This window comes from Salmo salar, chromosome 04 (genome assembly GCF_965601325.2).
Source record: "Salmo salar chromosome 04, fSalSal1, whole genome shotgun sequence".
Lineage (NCBI taxonomy): Eukaryota > Metazoa > Chordata > Actinopteri > Salmoniformes > Salmonidae > Salmo > Salmo salar.
Genome location: NC_138294.1, coordinates 22321405 through 22341757, shown reverse-complemented (window position 1 = coordinate 22341757; position 20353 = coordinate 22321405). Strand labels below are relative to the sequence as shown.

Below are 20353 nucleotides of genomic sequence, written 5' to 3'. Positions count from 1 at the left end.
TTTATTGAGTATGATATACTTTCAGAGCCCCGAAAGGCCATTTCTCAGTTTTCGGTGGCTGTATAACACAAAGTAAACACCACTTGATTTGTTTAAAGTGGAAACTGCAATGGATAAAACTGTGCTGCCGTACAATAAGAAGCAATTGATTTAACACACTAAGTAGATTATTAAATTTGGCTGTGACGGATACTTTCACAGCCAACCAGCTCTATCAGCAGTCAGTGGAGCTCCTCTGCGTGTCAACAAGGGAAGGAGCCAAGTCAAGCCAAAGGTTAGAGCTATAGAGAAACGTTCATTTCCCATCCAACTGGTTCATTTACTGCATGCATCACTTGCGTTTCATTATATCCAGACAGACACTCCATTTAAACGGTACGAGAATCCACCACATCTGATTGCAACACTCACAGCAATTCAGATGCTTTAGAGAGTTTCAGTGAAAGGCAACATTCACTATCAGGCATTAATTCATTCGCTCTTGGATGGTTTTCTATTGAAATGCAAAATGGCTGATATACAACCAACCGGGGGGGGGGCAGTGCCCCTGTGACAACAATTTTGGACCCCTTGTGGAGATGAAATCTTTTTTACATAACTAATTTTTGCTATGTTCTTTTTTTACATCCGTTATTAGACAGTGGCAACGATGATGATTATGAACATGGTCTTTTGCCTGCTAATGCCTGCAATGCAGTGAAGAAAACGATATGACAACAATAACGTCTAATGTAACTGGTCCCTCTAACAGTTTAACTGGCCCCAGCTTGGCCCCCCCCCAGTTGAAATGGTCTAGAACCGCCACTGCGCTACCGTACTTGCATGTAAGCATGGCGTTATTTTAGTGCTTGTGCAGAGTGCGGACTTAATCAATGCCCTTGGTTATTTCTCTGGTTTACAGGCTGAAAGGAGACAGGGGAGAGATGGTCATACTCTTAGCATGGGGTAGAGTAGGGATAAAGACTCCTCTGTTTTCTGTTTTATACTTGCTAAATGTACCCAATGAAAACGGGTCAGAAGCTACTGCCGTTCCTGAGGAGAGCACTAAATAAGGTAGGGGCTAATTTAATCAGCAGATAATGTTATGAAATTGGAAATATAATAATGATGGGGAGTTATAAGTAAATTAACACTAGTTATAACTAGTGATGAATGATTCATTATTATAATTCGATGATTAAAAAAATAATCATTCGTTTTTGATTTTGGTTTGGATTATTTGGGTTGAATGCTGTAACAACACAGAATAAAAGTACCATGATGGTAGTGACTGCCCATTACTGCTTATCACTTATTAACCATAATATATTCACATTACTTTAATAACATATTTCAGTTGTTGTGTATATTTCATTTGTTTTATTTTATGATTGTATTATTTAAATCCAAGTCATCATCTCATCCCTATAGTGCTGCTGAATATTCTGTCTGACAAAATCACTAATTTGTATCTCTTCGGAGTAAATAAGGCATACTTCTATGACTGAATACGAACTTTCAATCACTTAGATCAGTGTTTTTCAGGTAGTGATACCCTGTCAAGCATCTTCTGCCGTTTACGGTAGCAGGCACAAAAGAAAGATAGACAGGACAAGTAGATGCGCAGTGGATTATGGTCATTGTAGTTAATTACTACGATTTACGCTCTGAAATATGTAGGATATTGGCCTGTTGGAAACTACAACTCCCTACTACATCAAACAGTTCAGGCTGGATCTGACTTATTTCTCGAGAAACTGCAATTTGTGCATTGACCTAACAGAAAAAAAGAATGAAATGGAATTCAAATAATTTAACCAAAATGTTGGTTAATTGCTCAGCACTAGTTATTACTGCAATGTACAGAAGTAAAGTATATAAGACTGCAATCATGGTACCGTGGAAATCTTTGCAATAATTGGGTTATGGTAATATAATTGAAATGCAAATAATATTGAATCTATTTCAAGCACAAGGTTTAATTATTTAGTGGCACAAGCGACATAGCAAATAGGCTGTATATATACACCAATCTTTGAAATAACAGATTAATGCAATATTTATGTCCAGTATCAATATTGTTGCAAACTGAAAAATGTTATAGAGGATGTCCAACTTATGCTAGGATCAAATTCTACAATCAACAATATCATAACAGTATGTGAATCAGGGTCATACTTAAAGTGTATTCAGAGTATGTACATCCTTTGACTTTTTCCACATTTTGTTGAGTTACAGCCTGACTTTAACATTTAAACAATTTAGATTTTTTTTTGTCAGTAGCCTACACACAATGCCCTATAATGTCAAAGTGGAATTCTATATTTTTTATTTTACAAATTAATACAATATTTAAAGTTGAAATGACTTGAGTCAAAAACTATTGTTATGGCAAGCCTAAATAAGTTCAGGAGTAAAAATGTGCTTAATAAGTCACATAATGAGTTGCATGGACTCACTCTGTGTACAATAATAGTGTTTAGCATGATTTTTGAATGACTACCTCATCTATGTAACCCACACATACAACTACAGTTGAAGTCGGAAGTTTACATACACTTTGGTTGGAGTCATTAAAACTCGTTTTCAACCACACCACAAATTTCTTGTTAACAAACTATAGTTTTGGCCAGTCGGTTAGGACATCTACTTTGTGCATGACACAAGTAATTTTCCCAACAATTGTTTACAGACAGATTATTTCACATTTAATTCACTGTATCACAATTCCAGTGGGTCAGATGGTTACATACACTAAGTTGACTGTGTCTATAAACAGCTTGGAAAATTCCAGACAATTATGTCATTAGAAGATTCTGATAGGCTAATTGACATCATTTGAGTCAATTGGAGGTTTACCTGTGGATATATTTCAAGGCCTAGTGTAACCAATGTGAAATGGCTAGTTAGTTAGCGGTGGTGCGCGCTAATAGCGTTTCAATCATTGACGTCACTCGCTCTGAGACTTGAAGTAGGGTTTCCCCTTGCGTTGCAAGGGCCGTGGCTTTTGTGGCACGATGGGTAACGATGCTTCGTGGGGTGTCAGTTGTTGATGTGTGCAAGGGTCCCTGGTTCGAGCCCAGGTTGGGGCGAAGAGAGGGACGGAACCTACACTGTTACACTACCTTCAAAAGAAATCAGCCAAGACCTCAGAAAAAAAATGGTAAACCTCCACAAGTCTGGTTCATCCTTGGGAGCAATTTCCAAACCACGTTCATCTGTATAAGCACTAGTATGCAAGTTTAAACACCATGGGACCAGGTGTTTACCGCTCAGGAAGGAGACGTGTTGTGTCTACTAGAGATTAACGTACTTTGGTGCAAAAAGTGCAAATCAATCCCAGAACAGAAAAGGACCTTTTGAACATGCTGAAGGAAACAGGTACAAAAGTATCTATATCCACAGTAAAACGAGTCCTATATCGACATAACCTGAAAGGCCGCTCAGCAAAGAAGAAGCCACTGCTCCAAAACCGCAATGAGAAATCCAGACTATGGTTTGCAACTGCACATGGGGACAAAGATTGTACTTTTTGGAGAAATGTCCTCTGGTCTGATGAAACAAAAATAGAACTGTTTGGCCATAATGACCATCGTTATGTTTGGAGGAAAAAGGGGGAGACTTGCAAGCCGGAGAACACAATCCCAACCGTGAAGCATGGGGGTGGCAGCATCATGTTGTGGGAGTGCTTTACTGCAGGAGGGACTGGTGCACTTCACAAAATAGATGGCATCATGAGGATGGAAAATTATGTGGACATATTGAAGCAACATCTCAAGACATCAGTCAGGAAGTTAAAGCTTGGTCGCAAATGGGTCTTCCATATGGACAATGACCCCAAGCCTACTTCCAAATTCACCTTATTGTGGGAAGCTTGTGGAAGGCTACCCGAAACGTTTGACCAAAGTTAAACCATTTAAAGGCAATTCTACCAAATACTAATTGAGTGAATGTAAACTTCTGACCCACTGGGAATGTGATGAAAGAAATAAAAGCTGAAATAAATCATTCTCTCTACTATTATTCTGACATTTCGCATTCTTATAATAAAGTGGTGATCCTAACTGACCTAAGACAGGGAATTTTTACTAGGATTAAATGTCAAGAATTGTGAAAACCTGAGTTGAAATTAATTTGGCTAAGGTGTATGTAAACTTCCGACTTCAACTGTATCTGTAAGGTCCCTCAGTCAGACGCAGGAGAGCAGAACTGGGTAAAAACCGGAGCAGTTTAATATACAAAACCACCGGCATCCAGAATAACAACATATGGGTACAAAACCCGTCGCGCACCAGACAACAATGTGCACAAGCACTTACAACAAACAATTCCGCACAAAGACATGGGGGGAACAGAGGGTTAAATACACAACACGTAATGAGGGAATGAAAACCAGGTGTGTGGGGAAAACAAGACAAAACAAAAGGAAAATGAAAAATGGATCGGCGGTGGCTAGAAGACCGGTGACGTCGACCGCCGAACACCGCCCGAACAAGGAGAGGAACCGACTTCGGCAGAAGTCGTGACAGACAGAGTGAAAAGAAGAAAGCTTGTCCAAAATAAAATATGACAAAACATGCATCCTGTTTGCAACAACACACTAAAGTAATACTGCAAAAATTATTGGCAAAGTTATTAACTTTTTGTCCTGAATACAAAGTGTTATGTTTGGGGCAAATCCAATACAACACGTTACTGTGTACCACTCTCCATATTTTCAAGCATAGGGGTGGCTAATAAGTTACAAACAATGCAAATAAACTAACAAATGTGCAACCAGAGGGGAAAAAAACTCTGGACCACCTTTACTCCACACAGAGACGCATACAAAGCTCTCCCTTACCGTCCATTTGGCAAATCTGACCATAATTCTATCCTCCTGATTCCTGCTTACAAGCAAAAATTTAAGCAGGAAGCACCAGTGACTAGATCAATAAAAATGTGGTCAGATGAAGCAGATGCTAAGCTATAGGACTGTTTTGCTAGCACAGACTGGAATATGTTCCGGGATTCCTCTGATGGCATTGAGGAGTACACCAGATCAGTCTTTGGCTTCATCAATAAGGGCATTGATGACGTCGTCCCCACAGTACCTGTACGTACATACCCCAACCAGAAACCATGGATTACAGGCAACATCCACACTGAGCTAAAGGCTAGAGCTGCCGCTTTCAAGGAGCGTGACTCTAACCCGGAAGCTTATAAGAAATCCCGCTATGCCCTCCGATGAACCATCAAACACGCAAAGCATCAATACAGGACTAAGATCGAATCGTACTACACCGGCTCTGACGCTCGTCGGATGTGGCAGGGCTTGCAAACCATTACAGACTACAAAGGGAAGCACAGCCGAGGGCTGCCCAGTGACACGAGCCTACCAGACAAGCTAAACTAATTCTACGCTCGCATCATGGCAAATAATACTGAAACATGCATGAGAGCACCAGCTGTTCCGGAAGACTGTGTGATCACGCTCTCCGCAGCTGATGTGAGTAAGACCTTTAAACAGGTCAACATTCACAAGGCCACAGGGACAGACAGATTACCAGGACATGTACTGTGAGCATATGCTGACCAACTGGCAAGTGTCTTCACTGACATTTTCAACCGCTCCCTGTCCGAGTCTGTAATACCAACATGTTTTAAGCAGACCACCACAGTGCCTGTGCCCAAGAACACTAAGGTAACCTGCCTAAATGACTACCGACCCGTAGCACTCACGTCTGTAGCCATGAAGTGCTTTGAAAGGCTGGTCATGGCTCACCTCAACACCATTATCCCAGAAATTAGACCCACTCTAATTTGCATACCACCCCAACAGATCCACAGATGAAGCAATCTCTATTGCACTCCACACTGCCCTTTCCCACCTGGACAAATGGAACACCTATGTGAGAATGCTATTCATTGACTACAGCTCAGCGTTCAACACCATAGTGCCCTCAAAGTTCATCAATAAGCTAAGAACCCTGGGACTAAACACCTCCCTCTGCAACTGGATCCTGGACTTCCTGACGGGCCGCACCCAGGTGGTAACGGTAGGTAACAACACATCTGCCACGCTAATCCTCAACACAGGGGCCCCTCAGTGGTGCGTGCTCAGTCCCCTCCTGTACTCCCTGTTCACTCATGACTGCACGGCCAGGCACGACTCCAACACCATCATTAAGTTTGCCAATAACACAACAGTGGTAGGCCTGATCACCGACAACAACAAGACAGCCTATAGGGAGGAGGTCAGAGACCTGGCCGTGTGGTGCCAGGACAACAACCTCTCCCTCAACGTGATCAAGACAAAGGAGATGATTGTGGACTACAGGAAAAAGCAGACTGAGCACACCCCCATTCTCATCAACGGAGCTGCAGTGGAGCAGGTTGAGAGTTTCAAGTTCCTTGGTGTCCACATCACCAACAAACTAGCATGGTCCAAGCACACCAAGACAGTCATGGAGAGGGCACAACAAAACCTATTCCCCCTCAGGAGACTGAAAAGATTTGGCATGGGTCCTGAGATCCTCAAAAGGTTCTACAGCTGCACCATCAAGAGCATCCTGACTAGCTGCATCACTGCCTGGTATGGCAACTGCTCGGCCTCCGACTGCAAAGCACTACAGAGGGTAGTTTGAACGGCCCAGTACATCACTGGGGCCAAGCTTCCTGACATCCAGGCACTCTATACCAGGCGGTGTCAGAGGAAGGCCCTAAAAATTGTCAAAGACTCCAGCCACCCTAGTCATAGACTTTTCTCTCTGGTACTGCACGGCAATCGGTTCCGGGGCGCCAAGTCTAGGTCCAAGAGGCTTCTAAACAGCTTCTACCCCAAGCCATAAGACTCCTGAACATCTAATCAAATGGCTACCCAGACTATTTGCATTTTATCTATGCATAGTCACTTTAATAACTCTACCTACATGTACATATTACGTCAACTAACCGGTGCCCCTGCACATTGCCTCTGTACCGGTACCCCACCCCCTCCTGTATATAGTCTCACTATTGTTATTTTACTGCTGCTCTTTAATTACTTGTAACTTTTATTTCTCATTCTTATCTGTGTTTGTTTTTTAACTGCATTGTTGATTAGGGGCTAATAAAATGTGATTTGTTTTGATCATGTTATGGGTATGCTTGTAATACTTAAGAACTGGGGGGGGGGTTCGGGATAAAAAGAAACGGAATGGAGCTAGAGCAAAACCTGGTTCAGTCTGCTTTTCACCAGACACTGGGAGAAGAATTCGCCTTTCAGCAGGACAATAACCTAAAACACAAGGCCAAATCTACACTGGAGTTGCTTACAAAGAAGACGGAGTCTCAACTTACTATTGAGAGTTAGAATAGTACAATTGGTGCATTTTCAAAATTTGGTTGTGTATCAGTAGTTTTCCTCTTCTTACATGTCACTCACTGACAGTCACTCAATTAGTCCATATCAGTTAACATTTTGAAGATTGGTAAATTAGTCTAGTTAGTCTAGCCAGCTATATGAACTTTTAGTAATCATGGCTGAATTACGTGCCCAGGAGGCCCCCATTGATTTCATTATTCACGCTCACTCAGATATCATATCTCTTAAATGTAACTAAATGTAATCTAAAATGTAATCTACATAATCCCCAAAATGAATTATTTATCATGAGAGGGCCATAAGTAATCCTGCACACTTCAAGAAAGGTTCAAATCTCACCTTTCTGATAAAAATAGTTATAAATTGCTGAGGTGTAGTCACTTTTGAGGACACAAGCTCAAGTACACAAGTAAAAATATGATCCTTATTTTGTATGTATTTCCTATTCAACAAAACTGTATGAATAACGTTTGAAATATAGTAGAATGAAATTATAAAACGAATAACTATAAGATTTCACCTTCCTTATATCTGTAAAAATACATATTTGTATGTCTAGTGTTAGATAAAATGTGCAGGTTTCTCTTGATCAAAACGTCTGTCCCCACCGCTGTGAATGTCACACAAGAGAGCTCTAGCTTGGCTTCCTGAACTTGCCTTTCATCTTACTATTGTCTGTCTAGGACAAACAAAAGTGTTTTTTGTTTAAAAACTATTCATCTTTTTAGATTACTGTGATAAAATTGGTTATAAATCGGTCTCTGAATGTGCTCGAGCAACGAAACCACTCTATCCTGTTGCGCTACGATGTCAGGATTTTAAGGCATGTGCTTTCTTTGTTAGCGGCTGTGACGCAGAGCTGCCAACTAATTTTCAGGTTAAGTTGCTAGAGGCAGGTTGATTTGTTGTTAGCAGTTGCTAAATGGCGTTGTGATGTCATTGCGTGATAACGTAAAACTGCGTCACAATAACGTTATCAAATTGACTGGCCATCTCTGCAAAAAAATATGATTTGACATTTGTTCAGGTACAGACTCCCACTCTTTTCTGTACTTCTGGCTTTACAATTTTGATTGATGTTGTTGTTCAAGATCAACCATTCGTGACCAACTATATTCATTGGGTTTGTCTCGTCGAACCCGTGCTACTGCTGCTGCAGTCAGCCAAGAATGATTTGCAATTTGCTGAAATTCCTGCTGGCCTGCTGCTGCCTGTGCACGAGCTGAGCGTCTGCTGCTGTTGTCACTCACAATGCACTTTTGCAGTCAGGCACATGTTTTGTGACTGTGTGTGACAGAGAAAATAGTTGTTGTGTCATTTAGAGGGAAAATGTGTGCATTTTAGCATTTCAGTCATTTTTCAAAAGTTGCTAAAAGTTCAAAATACATTTTTAAAAGTAGCTAAATTTGTTGCTAGGTGCTGTTTGAAAAGAAAGTTGCCAGGGTAGTCTGAAAAGTTGCTAAATCTAGCAACAAAATTGCTAAATTGGCATCACTGCTGTGACGTATGGTTTAGCCAGGAGTTGATAGACAGTCGGAAGAGCGAATTAAATGGTAGGAGGGACAACCCAGCTTCAAGTGGTGTCAGATTTCACATCTTCAACAAAGATTATGGATATACTGACAAGATACACGTCCCGCTGTCCTAACAATGGAAGTCGTTGTCCACAAAGCGGCACAGTCGGCTGTCTTAGATCCCGCCTATTCTTTCTTTGGATTGGTGGATACATCTCATTATTGTAATCTCTTTTGAAATTTCGATGAGGGTTGTTGACGTCAACCGCCTGTATTCAATGGAGACAGACGCTACACTACCAGCCTCATGCAATGAATATGCATAGCCATCTCGACACAATTTAAAGTGTTTTTTATCAAAATTGCCGGGATGTCACGTGACCTACTTATATCAGTACACTCGTAACAATTTAAGCATTAGGAAACTATTATTGGATGAAATAAACCTACCGTAGAAAATAAACCATATATTTTTTGGTTTACCAAATTTGACACTCTCTCATTGACCTCCATTCAAAAACTCTTTGCTTGTTGGGCGAAACAACGCCATCTACTGAAAGGAGATATCTTTCCGCCGAGTTGGGCCTCTATATTCCTCTTCCTCTCTGTCCTAAATCACACATGCGGAAGAGATACACTAATGAGTCGTTAAGAACCCGCGTTACAGTTCGATGCAAGCCATTTCGATCTACGGTGTCCACAGATCCATTTTATAAGCGAGAGTTTCGGTCGGAACCGGTACCAGAACCACGCAGGTCCTCTATACGTGGGACTTTAACATGGCATAAGTCATGGAAAAATGTGTACAATTGCTGGAAATTAGCTTTAAACTGCAAACATTTCTCCACAGCCCATAGCAAAATGTGTAGAATTGCAGGACATTGCAATAAAAAGTTATGTAAAGTAAACATACTTGTTTGCGTTTTGTTAATAAATAAATAAATAAATATTCTAACAGATCCCTCTGTACATATTGAAGTTTTTCATCTCGGTGCTGAGTTAATGTGAGTTAATGTGTAGTGGCAAATTGTAGAACTAATAGGCTACGTGTTTTGTTGATCAACTGAGGTAAATTAAGTTACAGCAACCAATGTGGGTACATTTTTGTCTGTATTTGCTCTTCTCCAAATAGCATTTTAGATTTGTTTTATTTGATAGAAATGCAATAAATAAACTTTAACTTTAAAAAAATGTCCCTCCACCCCCTTTGGACCTTACTAAAACTCAGACCCTGCCTATGGCCCTAACGGGAATATATTTTGTGTGGGTTGGATTTGTAGTTAATGTTAAAATGTATTTATATATTAATGACTGGGGTGACTTTGGAGACATTCTAACCAATTATATACTTTATGTCGTCCTATTTACAGCTTGATCAAAATGAAGGCACTACTCATTGCTGCTATTCTCTTGGTTGGACTATTGGCAATGGGCAGCGAGGCCATTCCATCAAACCGCTGGTCCTGCTACAAGAAAGTCTTGAAGGACAGGGACTGTCGCAATGTTGGAATCTCCAACGGAGTTGCGACCATGCGACCCATCGATTCCCTGCAGAACCATTTCTGGGAGGGGAACAAATGCGACATGGTGTGCTACTGTAACTTCAGTGAGCTCCTCTGCTGCCCAAGGTACAGCAATTCCATTCTCCGCCAGTAGGCGTCGCCCATGTTCAGCACACATATACAGTCTATGTTAATACAGTTCGGGAACAGTGGATGGCTCTGTGGAGCTGTTATGTGCACTGTAGGCCGAATGGAGGCCGGCGGGAAGTTAGGCGCCAATTATAGTTGGGAACGAATTGGATCCAGTCACAGGCTGCCCAGTGAACACTGCCTACATTGTGATTATCATAAGCCACCTATTAATACAGTCAGGCACGTGTGCTGTGATGTGGAGTTGACTTTTGTTTCACTGGTCAGTTAAAAGGTCATTCGTGCTGTTTTTACGTCATGGCCTTTGCTCATGTAATGCAAATACGCTATGGCTAGACCTATGCATTTTGGCTCTGTTTTTAGTCAGCTGTTGACTACAGAGAAGTGTTTTTCCTTTAAAGAGGCACTATATGCCTGGAAATCAAACAGGTATATGGAGCTTATCAGTTTGCAATCACAGTTGATCAGTTTATCAATTGAAAATAATGCCATTCTTGACTAGATGCTTCCTTCATTAACTAGGCCATTCTCTCCTGAACCACATGGTTCATCCACTAGAAAGTCATGGACAGTTTACCATAGTCTTGGATTCCAGGCTAATAGGGCAAAATACTAAACACATGTTTTTATTTTTTATGTTGTTCCAGGGATGTCTTCTTTGGACCCAAAATCTCCTTTATAATTCCATGCAAAACCATCTGAGCCATCAGTCGATTGAATGGACAGTGAACACGGACGGTGCAATCTTCTGAATTGAAACAAGAGTAAAGAGTAAATGGGGCCAACGGGGATGGGCCCATCCAATCCGGACTGCAGAATTACATGCATTTCATTCTTCACTTGGAGACAGCTACAACAACAACAACAACAAGTTCAGAAGGCTGGAGCTAAAACAAAAGCACAAGCTTTGAAACTGAAAAAAAGAGTCCCCCCTTTCACAATACCTGGGCCTACAAATAAAATGCATTATTTTCCGTCTCAAATACAGCACCCAGTATATTTATTATCTGTGAAGACAATTCAATAAATGCAGCCCGTGTCCCACCTTTGCCAAGGTTACAGTTCAACACTTGTATAGCTGACTTGGCAGACCCTTCATTTGGCATTCGCAATGATGTGACACTCCCCCATTATCTACACCCAAACGTAAACCGATCTCACTATTTGGCAATAGTTGTAGTACAGTAATACCACGAGTGTGCCTTTATATTGAGTTATTGCACATCCAAAAATATGATTCAATAGTTAATAGTATGCCATTCTTGAGAGACATTGCATTTTATATTCAAGGCTATTAAATGTCATAAATGTCAGCAGGATCATAAAATGTGATGTTGTGATGAGCTTATGAAGCGTGATTTTACATGGATGAAACAAGTAGGCTGTACAACTGTATTGTAAATGTCTTTGCAAAAGGATTATAGTATTGTGTGTGTTACTAGGCCTAACTAACTAAGTCGCTCTGGATCAGAGCGTCTGCTAAATGACTAAAATGTAAATGCAAAATGTAATTAACATAGCACTACAGATCACCTAGACTGGTGGAGCTGTTTTAACAAGTTGTTCTACTGCTCCATGACATCTCCCTGTACTTATCCAATGATTTTGTATCAATTACAACACTGTATGTGAGAATATTAATAAACAGATCGGTTTGAGTGTTATTTTGCCTGCAGGCCTTACTTGTTGTATTATGAAACCACCTTTGTAGCTATGTTTCCTTTGTGAGCTTGTTATGTTTCAGATTGTTTTTGATAAACTTGCTTTTCAGTCAGTTACAAAACATCACTGATTAATACTGTTGTAATTAGAAGAGATTGTTCTTCTGCTCTATGTAAACAAACTGAATTATAAGGCTCTTGAGTGGGTAAGATTTATTCACGGATTCACTGTTATTCTCCTATTTTATACAGTCACCAATAATAGATTCCAGTAACTGTAGAATAGGCCCACAGTGAAGGATGTCAAATCGCACAAATGCATCTCATCATTATATATATAATTTTATAACTAATTATATATATATATTTTTTTTCTTCCTTTATTTAACTGGGCAAGTCAGTTAAGAACAAATTCTTATTTACAATGACGGTCTATACCGGCAAAACCCGGACGACGCTGGTCCTATTGTGCACCGCCGTATGGAACTTCCAATCACGACCGGTTGTGATACAGCCTGGAATTAAACCAGGGTGTCTGTAGGGACGCCTCATGCACTGAGATGCAGTGCCTTAGACCGCTGCGCCACTCGGGAGCCCAAACTACTTCACTACTTCAGTGTGAAGTTCAAAGTCAACACACATAAACCACCCATAAACTGCTATCCTGTTTTTCCCCTATGTCTAAAATCATATACAAGTTGAGACAAATCAATCCACTGTTTGCAATGTAACTCGTGCGAAAAAGTCAGTACTGAGGATGGTAATTGGAGAGGAATCGAGCCTGCACTCTCCTGCCACCTTTAATACCTATGTTTGACACCCTGTGGATAAAGTCATCTGCTTCCCACAATGAGGATCCAGTATGAATAGGATCTCGGGTCCAGTGAGTATGTGAAAGGGTGTTTTCTCAGTTGGGCCCATTGGTAAACAACTGGGGGGCTTACAGTTTTATGCTAATGCTGATTGTCTTGTCAGCTCCTTTTGCTTGTGAGGCTATGTGCTTTTACTATGGGGCTGGGTGAGAACGGCTGTGTTGGTGAGGCTAGAAAGGAAACCTTGAGCATCTACTTTACATCTTTTGTCTTGTGGCCTTATCTTTCATTTGATATCTAACCATTTGGTATGCTATTTGTCCACATTTACTATAGGTTAGCCACAACTTCACCTCTGCCAATATTTTTTTACAGTGCTTAATTGTGACTTTCCAATTTTCCCAGCTAGTGGTGTAAGCCTCTGGGGTGGCTGGTAGCCTATCAGTTAAGAGTGTTGGGCCAGTAACTGAAAGGTCACTGGTTTGAATCCCTGTGCCGACTAGATAAAAAATCTGTCTGTGCCCTTGAGCAAGGCACTTAACCCTAATTGCTCCAAGGTTGCCATCAATAATAGCTTATCCTTGGCTGTGACCCCACGATCCAAGGTTGACGCTGGGGGAGTGGGATATGCAAAAATCAAATTTACAATGTACAGGTGTATAATACACACTTGTACATGTGTGAAATAGGACAAATGTAAGGACCAACCTAATTATAATTAATATTAGTCACTTGTTGGCAAGCGTAAACAAGGGCCTACTATGTCATAACATAAACATACTACTATTTTGGTGCTATGGAATGAGAATAAAAACTTTACTGTACTGGGAGATCCTTGGACCTTCTAGGAATCTTCCTCTCCAAGTGCAGCTGCTATGGCGGCATTCAACATAGTGGCAACATGGACGCTCAGCCTCATTGACACTAGAGCAGCTGAAGCCTGCAGGTGAAAAGACACTCGCAATAAATCTTGCCATACAACCCCAACAACACTGTTTAATTTTTTCTCCTCCTGACACACAACCCGGTTTGAGCTGAACTGCTCCAGTTCCGCTGAGGCCCTGGCTGTGAGAATGCAAAACAGAACAGGAGGAATGAAGCAGGGTTGTGACTTGATGGAGTACAGCTACGACCGGAAGTTACTTTTCAAACGCATAACCAGTTAGCAGAGCATTATAGCTAACTCTAACCCTTTTTCTAACCTATCCTAAATCCCCTAACCTGCTAACTTAATTCTCCTGACCTACTGCATAAATTCTCCTAACCTGTTACGAAAAAAGTCACTTCAGGTTGGAACTGTATAGGCTAACACCTAGTTTCTACCATGAAGCAGCCTGACTGAGAGAACAACAGTGAAGACGGCTGAAAATTGCTAATGCTAGCAACAAAGTAGGCCCTTTTCATTTTTCAAGAGAAGTGCCATAGGTTTCTTTTAGGCTTACACTCTTACAAAAAGAGTTCCAAAAGGGTTCTTCGGCTGTCCCCATAGGAGAACCGTTTCTGGTTCCAGGTAGAACCCCTTTTGGTTCCAGGTAGAACTATTTTGGGTTCTATGTAGAACCCTCTGTGTAAAGGGTTCTACATGGAATTCAAAAGGGATCTAACTGGAACCAAAAAAGGATTCTTCAAAGGGTTCTCCTACGGGGACAGCCAAAGAACCCGTTTAGGTTCTAGGTTGCACCTTTTTTCTAAGAGTGTAGAGCAAAAATAAGTTTTCCATAAATGATTTAGACATTGAACTACTACTTTAATGTAGTAAATCTAGAAAGCTGACCACAACAATAGACCACCAAGCTCGAGCTCGCCACAACACCTGGACTAATTAGTTATAAAATGGGTACATTTATTGCTGATGCATCAAAATAGCTCAGGTATGTTGCCTAGTAGGTCTATCTGAAATTGCAGCTAAGGACATGGGGACAGTAGCTAGCAAACACACATTGATGCTGCGATAATGTACATCAATTTGTGAGAATAAACATACTTGTCTGTAGTATTGAATGCTGCACTGATTGATTAGGGGAAAATTATCATGCTGGCTGCAACCTGGTCTCAGAGCATTACGTATTATTCTGTACCCTCTATTTGGTATGATATGTTTACATTCGTGTGGTATGTATTAATATGTGGATGTCCATCATCCATTTTGTATGATATGTTACGCGTTACAATTCATATTATATTTAACAAATGCAAACGTACAATATGTTACGAATTTGTGAAATGAATATGCGAAACATACAATATGTTATAAATTAGCAAAGCATATGATATGCTATGAATTCTAGCTAGGTGGCTAATGTTAGCTAGTTGGCTGATGTTAGCTAGGCTAGGGGTTAGGATTACGTTTAGCAGTTAGCTTAAAGGGTTAAAGTTAGGGTTAGCTAAAAGGGTTATGGTTAGGTTTAGGGGAAGGGTTAGCTAACATGCTAAGTAGTTGCAAAGTAGCTAAAAAGTAGTAGTAGTTGAAAAGTTGCTAATTAGCTAAAATGCTGAAGTTATCCATGATGAGATTCGAACTCACAACCTTTGGGTTGCTAGACTTTCGCATTACCAAAAGTAACATATCATACTAATTTGAGTGACCCGGATTTACATATACTAGTCTATGAGACCAGGCTGCAACAATAGGCTAGGCTATAGGCTTAACGTAGGCTATATAAAGCCACTACTAATATTGCAATGATATCCTGATTTAAGACTGTTTGAAAACAAAAGCTTCAGTCGCGTGGCGTGGCTTTACATTGCTACAATGTATGCGGCTCGGTAGTACAACACAAAGTGTGGGGGAGCACACTGGGGTCGCATCCGCACGCAGCTGACAGCTGTTTCCCTGCTGGCCTTTGTGCTCTTGTTCTACGGTTATGGTGGAGCTTGCTGTTACATTTCTGACTGGCTCGATGGACACTTGCACATGGAAACATTTGAGCATTTATAGGAGCACAGGCAAAACGTATCAATGGCTGTGTGGGGTCTTTCTGTAGTAACGTTGTAACACGTTTTACACCTTTACATGAATACATACATGCTATTTGTATTGCATATTGAAATCTAGCTCAAATGTCTGCGCATGTTGTTGCTCAAATCTGATTGGCTTAATTTTGGTGATTTTTTTTGGTAAGTTTTAGTTTCATTTCATGATCATTCACCTTGATTACTGGCATATGTTATGTCGCAGCTCAAAAATTTTATTGTGTTTTTATTTTCATCAATAACTGTTCATTTCTATTGTTTGCTAAATTATCTGACGGGCTAGCAGTGGCAACGGATCCTGTTAATATGATCCTTGGGAGGTCACTACCACCCCCATTGCAGTTAACATTTTAAATAGTTACGGCAGGTTAATAGTTAAGGTTAAAGTAAGGGTTAAGGTTAGGGTAGGGAAGTCCCAATGATCTTGGATAGCACTGACCCAGTGGGAACGGGCATCCAACACACAAACCCCTTCAAAGCGTTTAGGGTTTTGGCGCCGTCTATTTTAAATCCCCATTCTGGCCAATCACATGAGTTTGCCATTGAGCCGCCACAGACAACCGTGATAGTCTCAAAATATAGACCTTCAGCCAATCCAAACACCGTTCATGCCCTGGGTCCCAGATTCAAATTGAAATACGTAATTTCAGCCAACCGTATATGACAAGCGGGAGGAGCTCTAAAAAAAACATTTAATCAAGTTTGTGCGAACTGTGTCCCACTCACAAGACAGTGCGAAGGACTTTACGTTGGCACTCATTGTACTTGTGTGGCTGGATAATAGGTGAGTAAGGGAACTTCTACGCCTATCAAATCTTTCGTGATTTTCTACAGGTAAAGTTTGTTTTTAGAATGCTTTTGAACTTAAGGCAAAACCTCTCAAATGCTTACTGAAGAATATATGTGGTTAACTATTTTACTCAACTAAGCCAGCGAAGTTGGGAAGCGCGCGCTGTGATGCAGTTGCTATTTAGCTAGCTAACTTGATGCCCTAACACATTTTTAAAGAATGTATTGTTCTGGTCGTAGCCAAGAATGTTCAGTATGTTAAGGAACGTTTTGAAAATGTTTTCCGTCCAGAAAATACTTTTTGGGGACTTCTTTCAGACATAACATGCTAACATCGTGCTAGGTAGTTGGCGATGTTGCACGATGCATTCCATACTTGCTGCCATTGACTGAGCTAGCCTAGCTAGCGTCGTTACTAAACTAACTTTGATCAGCCTTGCAGAAATGGTTCAGGTAACCTTTCGGAGGTTATTTGTGACTAACAGGTATCATTCTGATGACCAATTTATCAATGTTTAAATGGTTTGATCCTAATTGCATTTGTTGGGCGACCTGGTTTAGGCGGGAAACAAAATGGAGGGACGCTTATTGTCCTAGTGGTATAGCCACAATGAAGCAGGAACTCAATCGGATTAGCGCGGTTTCGCGTCCTTGGGCTGTCCGTGGAGTGGTTTGTGTCTTGTTTCCTCGGTGGTACCATCCGAATACATACCTTTAACGTTATTTATATATTTTGAGATTCTATTAAAATGTTTTTTTTTTTTTTCCTTTTTCAGAATATAGCCGCCATGCCGGGTAAAGATCCTAATAAGCCGAAGGGAAAGACTTCTTCCTATGCGTTCTTTGTTGCGACGTGCCGGGAAGAACACAAGAAAAAACACCCAGGAACTTCAGTGAACTTTTCCGAGTTCTCAAAGAAATGCTCAGAGAGGTGGAGGGTAAGTTCTGACTGAGCGGCCGCCATGTAAAAGTTGTTTTTTTTCCGGGGGGCGGGGCAAAGCGTGCCTACGAAACAGTTAGCAAATCAATGTATCAAATGGTGGGGATTTGGCGCAACATGGATGCTGCAATGAGTGGTGTGACTAATGCAGTTTTTCTCTTTTCCAGACCATGTCTGCAAAAGAGAAGGTGAAGTTTGAGGACATGGCCAAGGGTGACAAAGTCCGTTATGACAAGGACATGAAGGGATATGTGCCCCCCAAGGGATCTAAGGCAGCAGGAAAGAGAAAGAAGGACCCCAATGCCCCCAAGAGGCCACCGTAAGTACTCCACTTATACAGCTATTGATTTCTGTAGCTTTCTGTTCAGATTTTGGAACTAAATGTGTTCTCAACATTCTATCCCCAATAGTTCTGCATTTTTCGTGTTCTGTGCTGAACACCGTGGAAGAATCAAGGCTGATAACCCAGGCATGGGCATTGGTGACATCGCCAAGCAGCTGGGTCTGCTGTGGGGCAAACAGACTCCCAAAGACAAGCAGCCACACGAAGCAAAGGCCGCCAAGCTGAAGGAGAAGTATGAGAAGGTAAGGTCCACTCCAGAACCACTTCAACTATCACTTATCGTGACCGACTGGAACCGTTGTCGGAGACTCGTCATGAAAATCAAGTGCATTTTTGTTAACTGAATTGTTTGTTGTAGGATGTTGCTGCCTACAAGGCTAAGGGAGGCGCAGGTGCAACTGCTAAGAGTGGCCCTGGCAGGCCAGCTGTTGGCAAGAAGGCAGCGCCCATGGATGATGATGACGACGATGATGACGAGGAGGAGGATGATGATGACGAAGAGGATGATGACGAGGATGACGACTAACCTGCCTGGAAACTTGAGCTGGAGTATTTGCAAAACAATGTGAACCTTACAATGTAACATTTATAGCATTTTTGGATTTTTCAGAACATGTACAGTGATGTGCAATGGCTGCAATAATGCATACAGGGGTCATATTGTGCTGTCTTGTAAATTAACAGCTCTTATTCTCAAAGCACTGCTTGTTTTGTCTTTGGATGGTGGCATGTTCTTTTCCGCCCTATATTGATATCGTTTCCACTGCCGTTTTTAAGAAATACAAGAAAATGTGTAGATGTTTGCGACCCATTTTTAAGATGGGGTTTCAGTGTAGAATGATTTCTTTTTATAATAAAATTTTGTTTTGTATATTATGATTAACTTCCTTGCCTTGTTGATGACAAGCTAGATTAGGGATGTAATTAGACAACTAGTCCAAATCAGATTTTCTCGCCACACTAACTGGTCTTTCAGATCTGATCATTTAAAAGCCCACTTGGTAGAGATATCTGAATTGGCTGTGTAAAAGCAGCCAAATGTACTCCATGTTGGTTAGCTACTAGTTTCAAGGTAGTGACCTATTAAATTGCACTAAAACTTCATTGATATAGCTTAATACTTAGGCCATTTATTGACATGGTAATTCATGAAGTATACTAAACTAAATAAATGCAACATGTTGGGTTTCATGAGCTGAAGTAAAAGCTCACTTTTTTGTGTATTTCTCTACCTCCCAGTTAGGAGCATTTCTCCTTGGTCAAGAATCCATCCACCTGTCATGTGGTATATTTAGCCAATTAAACAATACATTAAAGGCCACTCAAATGCGTCGACAAACTGCGCATCTCAAGTTGGGCATACCAAGTCTAGCAACCCCTCAATGTTCACACCTCGTGGGAAAGGGGTTTGATGTCAGAGCTGGGTTATGGTATGGGCAGGCATAAGCTACGGACAATGGTAATTTGAATACACACATACTGTGATAAGATGTGCCATGTTTCAGCATGATGCAAGGATCTGTACACAATGCCAGTAAGCTGAAAATGTCCCAGTTCTTCCATGGCCTGCATACTCACCAACATTCTGATCATCTATGCAAAGTAGATGTGCTGAATGAGGCAAATGGTCACACCAGATACTGACTGGTTTTCTGATCCATGCCCTTATGCATCGGTTGGTCAGTATACCTTGTCATGTGAAATCCATAGATTATGGCCTAATGCATTTATTTCAACTGACTGATTTCCTTATATGAACTGTAAAATCTTAAATTGTTGCGTTTATATATTTTATCTAGGCAGGTCAGTTAAGATCAAATTCTTATTTTCAATGACGGCCTAGGAACAGTGGGTTAAACTGCCTTGTTCAGGGGCAGAACGACAGATTTTTACCATGTCAGCTTGGGGATTCGATCTTGCAACCTTTCAGTTACAAGTCCAACGCTCTAACCACTAGGTTACCTGCCACCCGATCAGACTAGCTTGCTGTAATGTTGACTTTCACCTTTGGTTGTAGACCTTGTGCTTACCAGCTAACAAGTCAATAGGGCACAGATGGTCCGAGGGAAATGCATGTCTCAAATCCACTGCAGTTGGAGTGGTTGACATAAGGCCAGACAGGGTTGAGGCATTTTCTTTTGGATAGATAACATACAAATGAGACCATGTTTATCTGGGGGAGGGGTGAGGACCCCAAAATCTGGGGGATGTAGTGTAATCAGACCTGAACAAGGTTGAAGGTTCAAAAGATGCATGAATGCATAATAAAAAAGACCCATATTCTACAACTTAGAGAAATATACATTTCTCTATAAAATTGTAATTTCAAGGAAAAGGGACAAAAG

The 20353-nt window shown here is 41.0% G+C and overlaps 2 protein-coding genes across 4 annotated transcripts; both read left to right on the top strand.

Annotated features, from left to right (window-relative positions):
- Positions 1 to 586: 586 nt before the first annotated feature.
- LOC106602387 (scrapie-responsive protein 1) lies at positions 587 to 12154 on the top strand. The gene is made up of 3 exons (XM_045722718.2): positions 587 to 1053; positions 10209 to 10466; positions 11138 to 12154. The coding sequence occupies exons 2-3, from the start codon at positions 10219 to 10221 to the stop codon at positions 11190 to 11192; spliced, it is 303 nt and encodes a 100-aa protein (XP_045578674.1). The 5' UTR covers positions 587 to 1053; positions 10209 to 10218; the 3' UTR covers positions 11193 to 12154.
- Positions 12155 to 16481: 4327 nt separating this feature from the next.
- Positions 16482 to 18884, top strand: LOC106602389 (high mobility group protein B2). 3 transcript variants are annotated; one of them, XM_014194992.3, is made up of 5 exons: positions 16482 to 16720; positions 17502 to 17663; positions 17833 to 17984; positions 18076 to 18250; positions 18367 to 18884. In XM_014194992.3, the coding sequence occupies exons 2-5, from the start codon at positions 17514 to 17516 to the stop codon at positions 18532 to 18534; spliced, it is 645 nt and encodes a 214-aa protein (XP_014050467.1). In that variant the 5' UTR covers positions 16482 to 16720; positions 17502 to 17513; the 3' UTR covers positions 18535 to 18884. The 3 variants fall into 3 exon arrangements, with proteins under 3 accessions (XP_014050467.1, XP_014050468.1, XP_014050466.1); XM_014194993.3 differs by having other exon boundaries at positions 16679 to 16770; XM_014194991.2 differs by lacking the exon at positions 16482 to 16720 and adding an exon at positions 17321 to 17395.
- The last annotated feature ends 1469 nt before the right edge of the window (positions 18885 to 20353 follow it).

What these genes read in the sequence shown, in the direction of transcription:
- LOC106602387 (XM_045722718.2), top strand. Translation starts at nt 10,219, where the DNA reads ATGAAGGCACTACTCATTGCTGCTATTCTCTTGGTTGGACTATTGGCA. An exon ending in GAGCTCCTCTGCTGCCCAAG is followed by an intron (nt 10,467 to 11,137) that starts GTACAGCAATTC and finishes ATGTTGTTCCAG; the next exon opens with GGATGTCTTCTTTGGACCCA.
- LOC106602389 (XM_014194991.2), top strand. Translation starts at nt 17,336, where the DNA reads ATGAAGCAGGAACTCAATCGGATTAGCGCGGTTTCGCGTCCTTGGGCT. An exon ending in CTTGGGCTGTCCGTGGAGTG is followed by an intron (nt 17,396 to 17,501) that starts GTTTGTGTCTTG and finishes TTCCTTTTTCAG; the next exon opens with AATATAGCCGCCATGCCGGG. An exon ending in AATGCCCCCAAGAGGCCACC is followed by an intron (nt 17,985 to 18,075) that starts GTAAGTACTCCA and finishes TATCCCCAATAG; the next exon opens with TTCTGCATTTTTCGTGTTCT.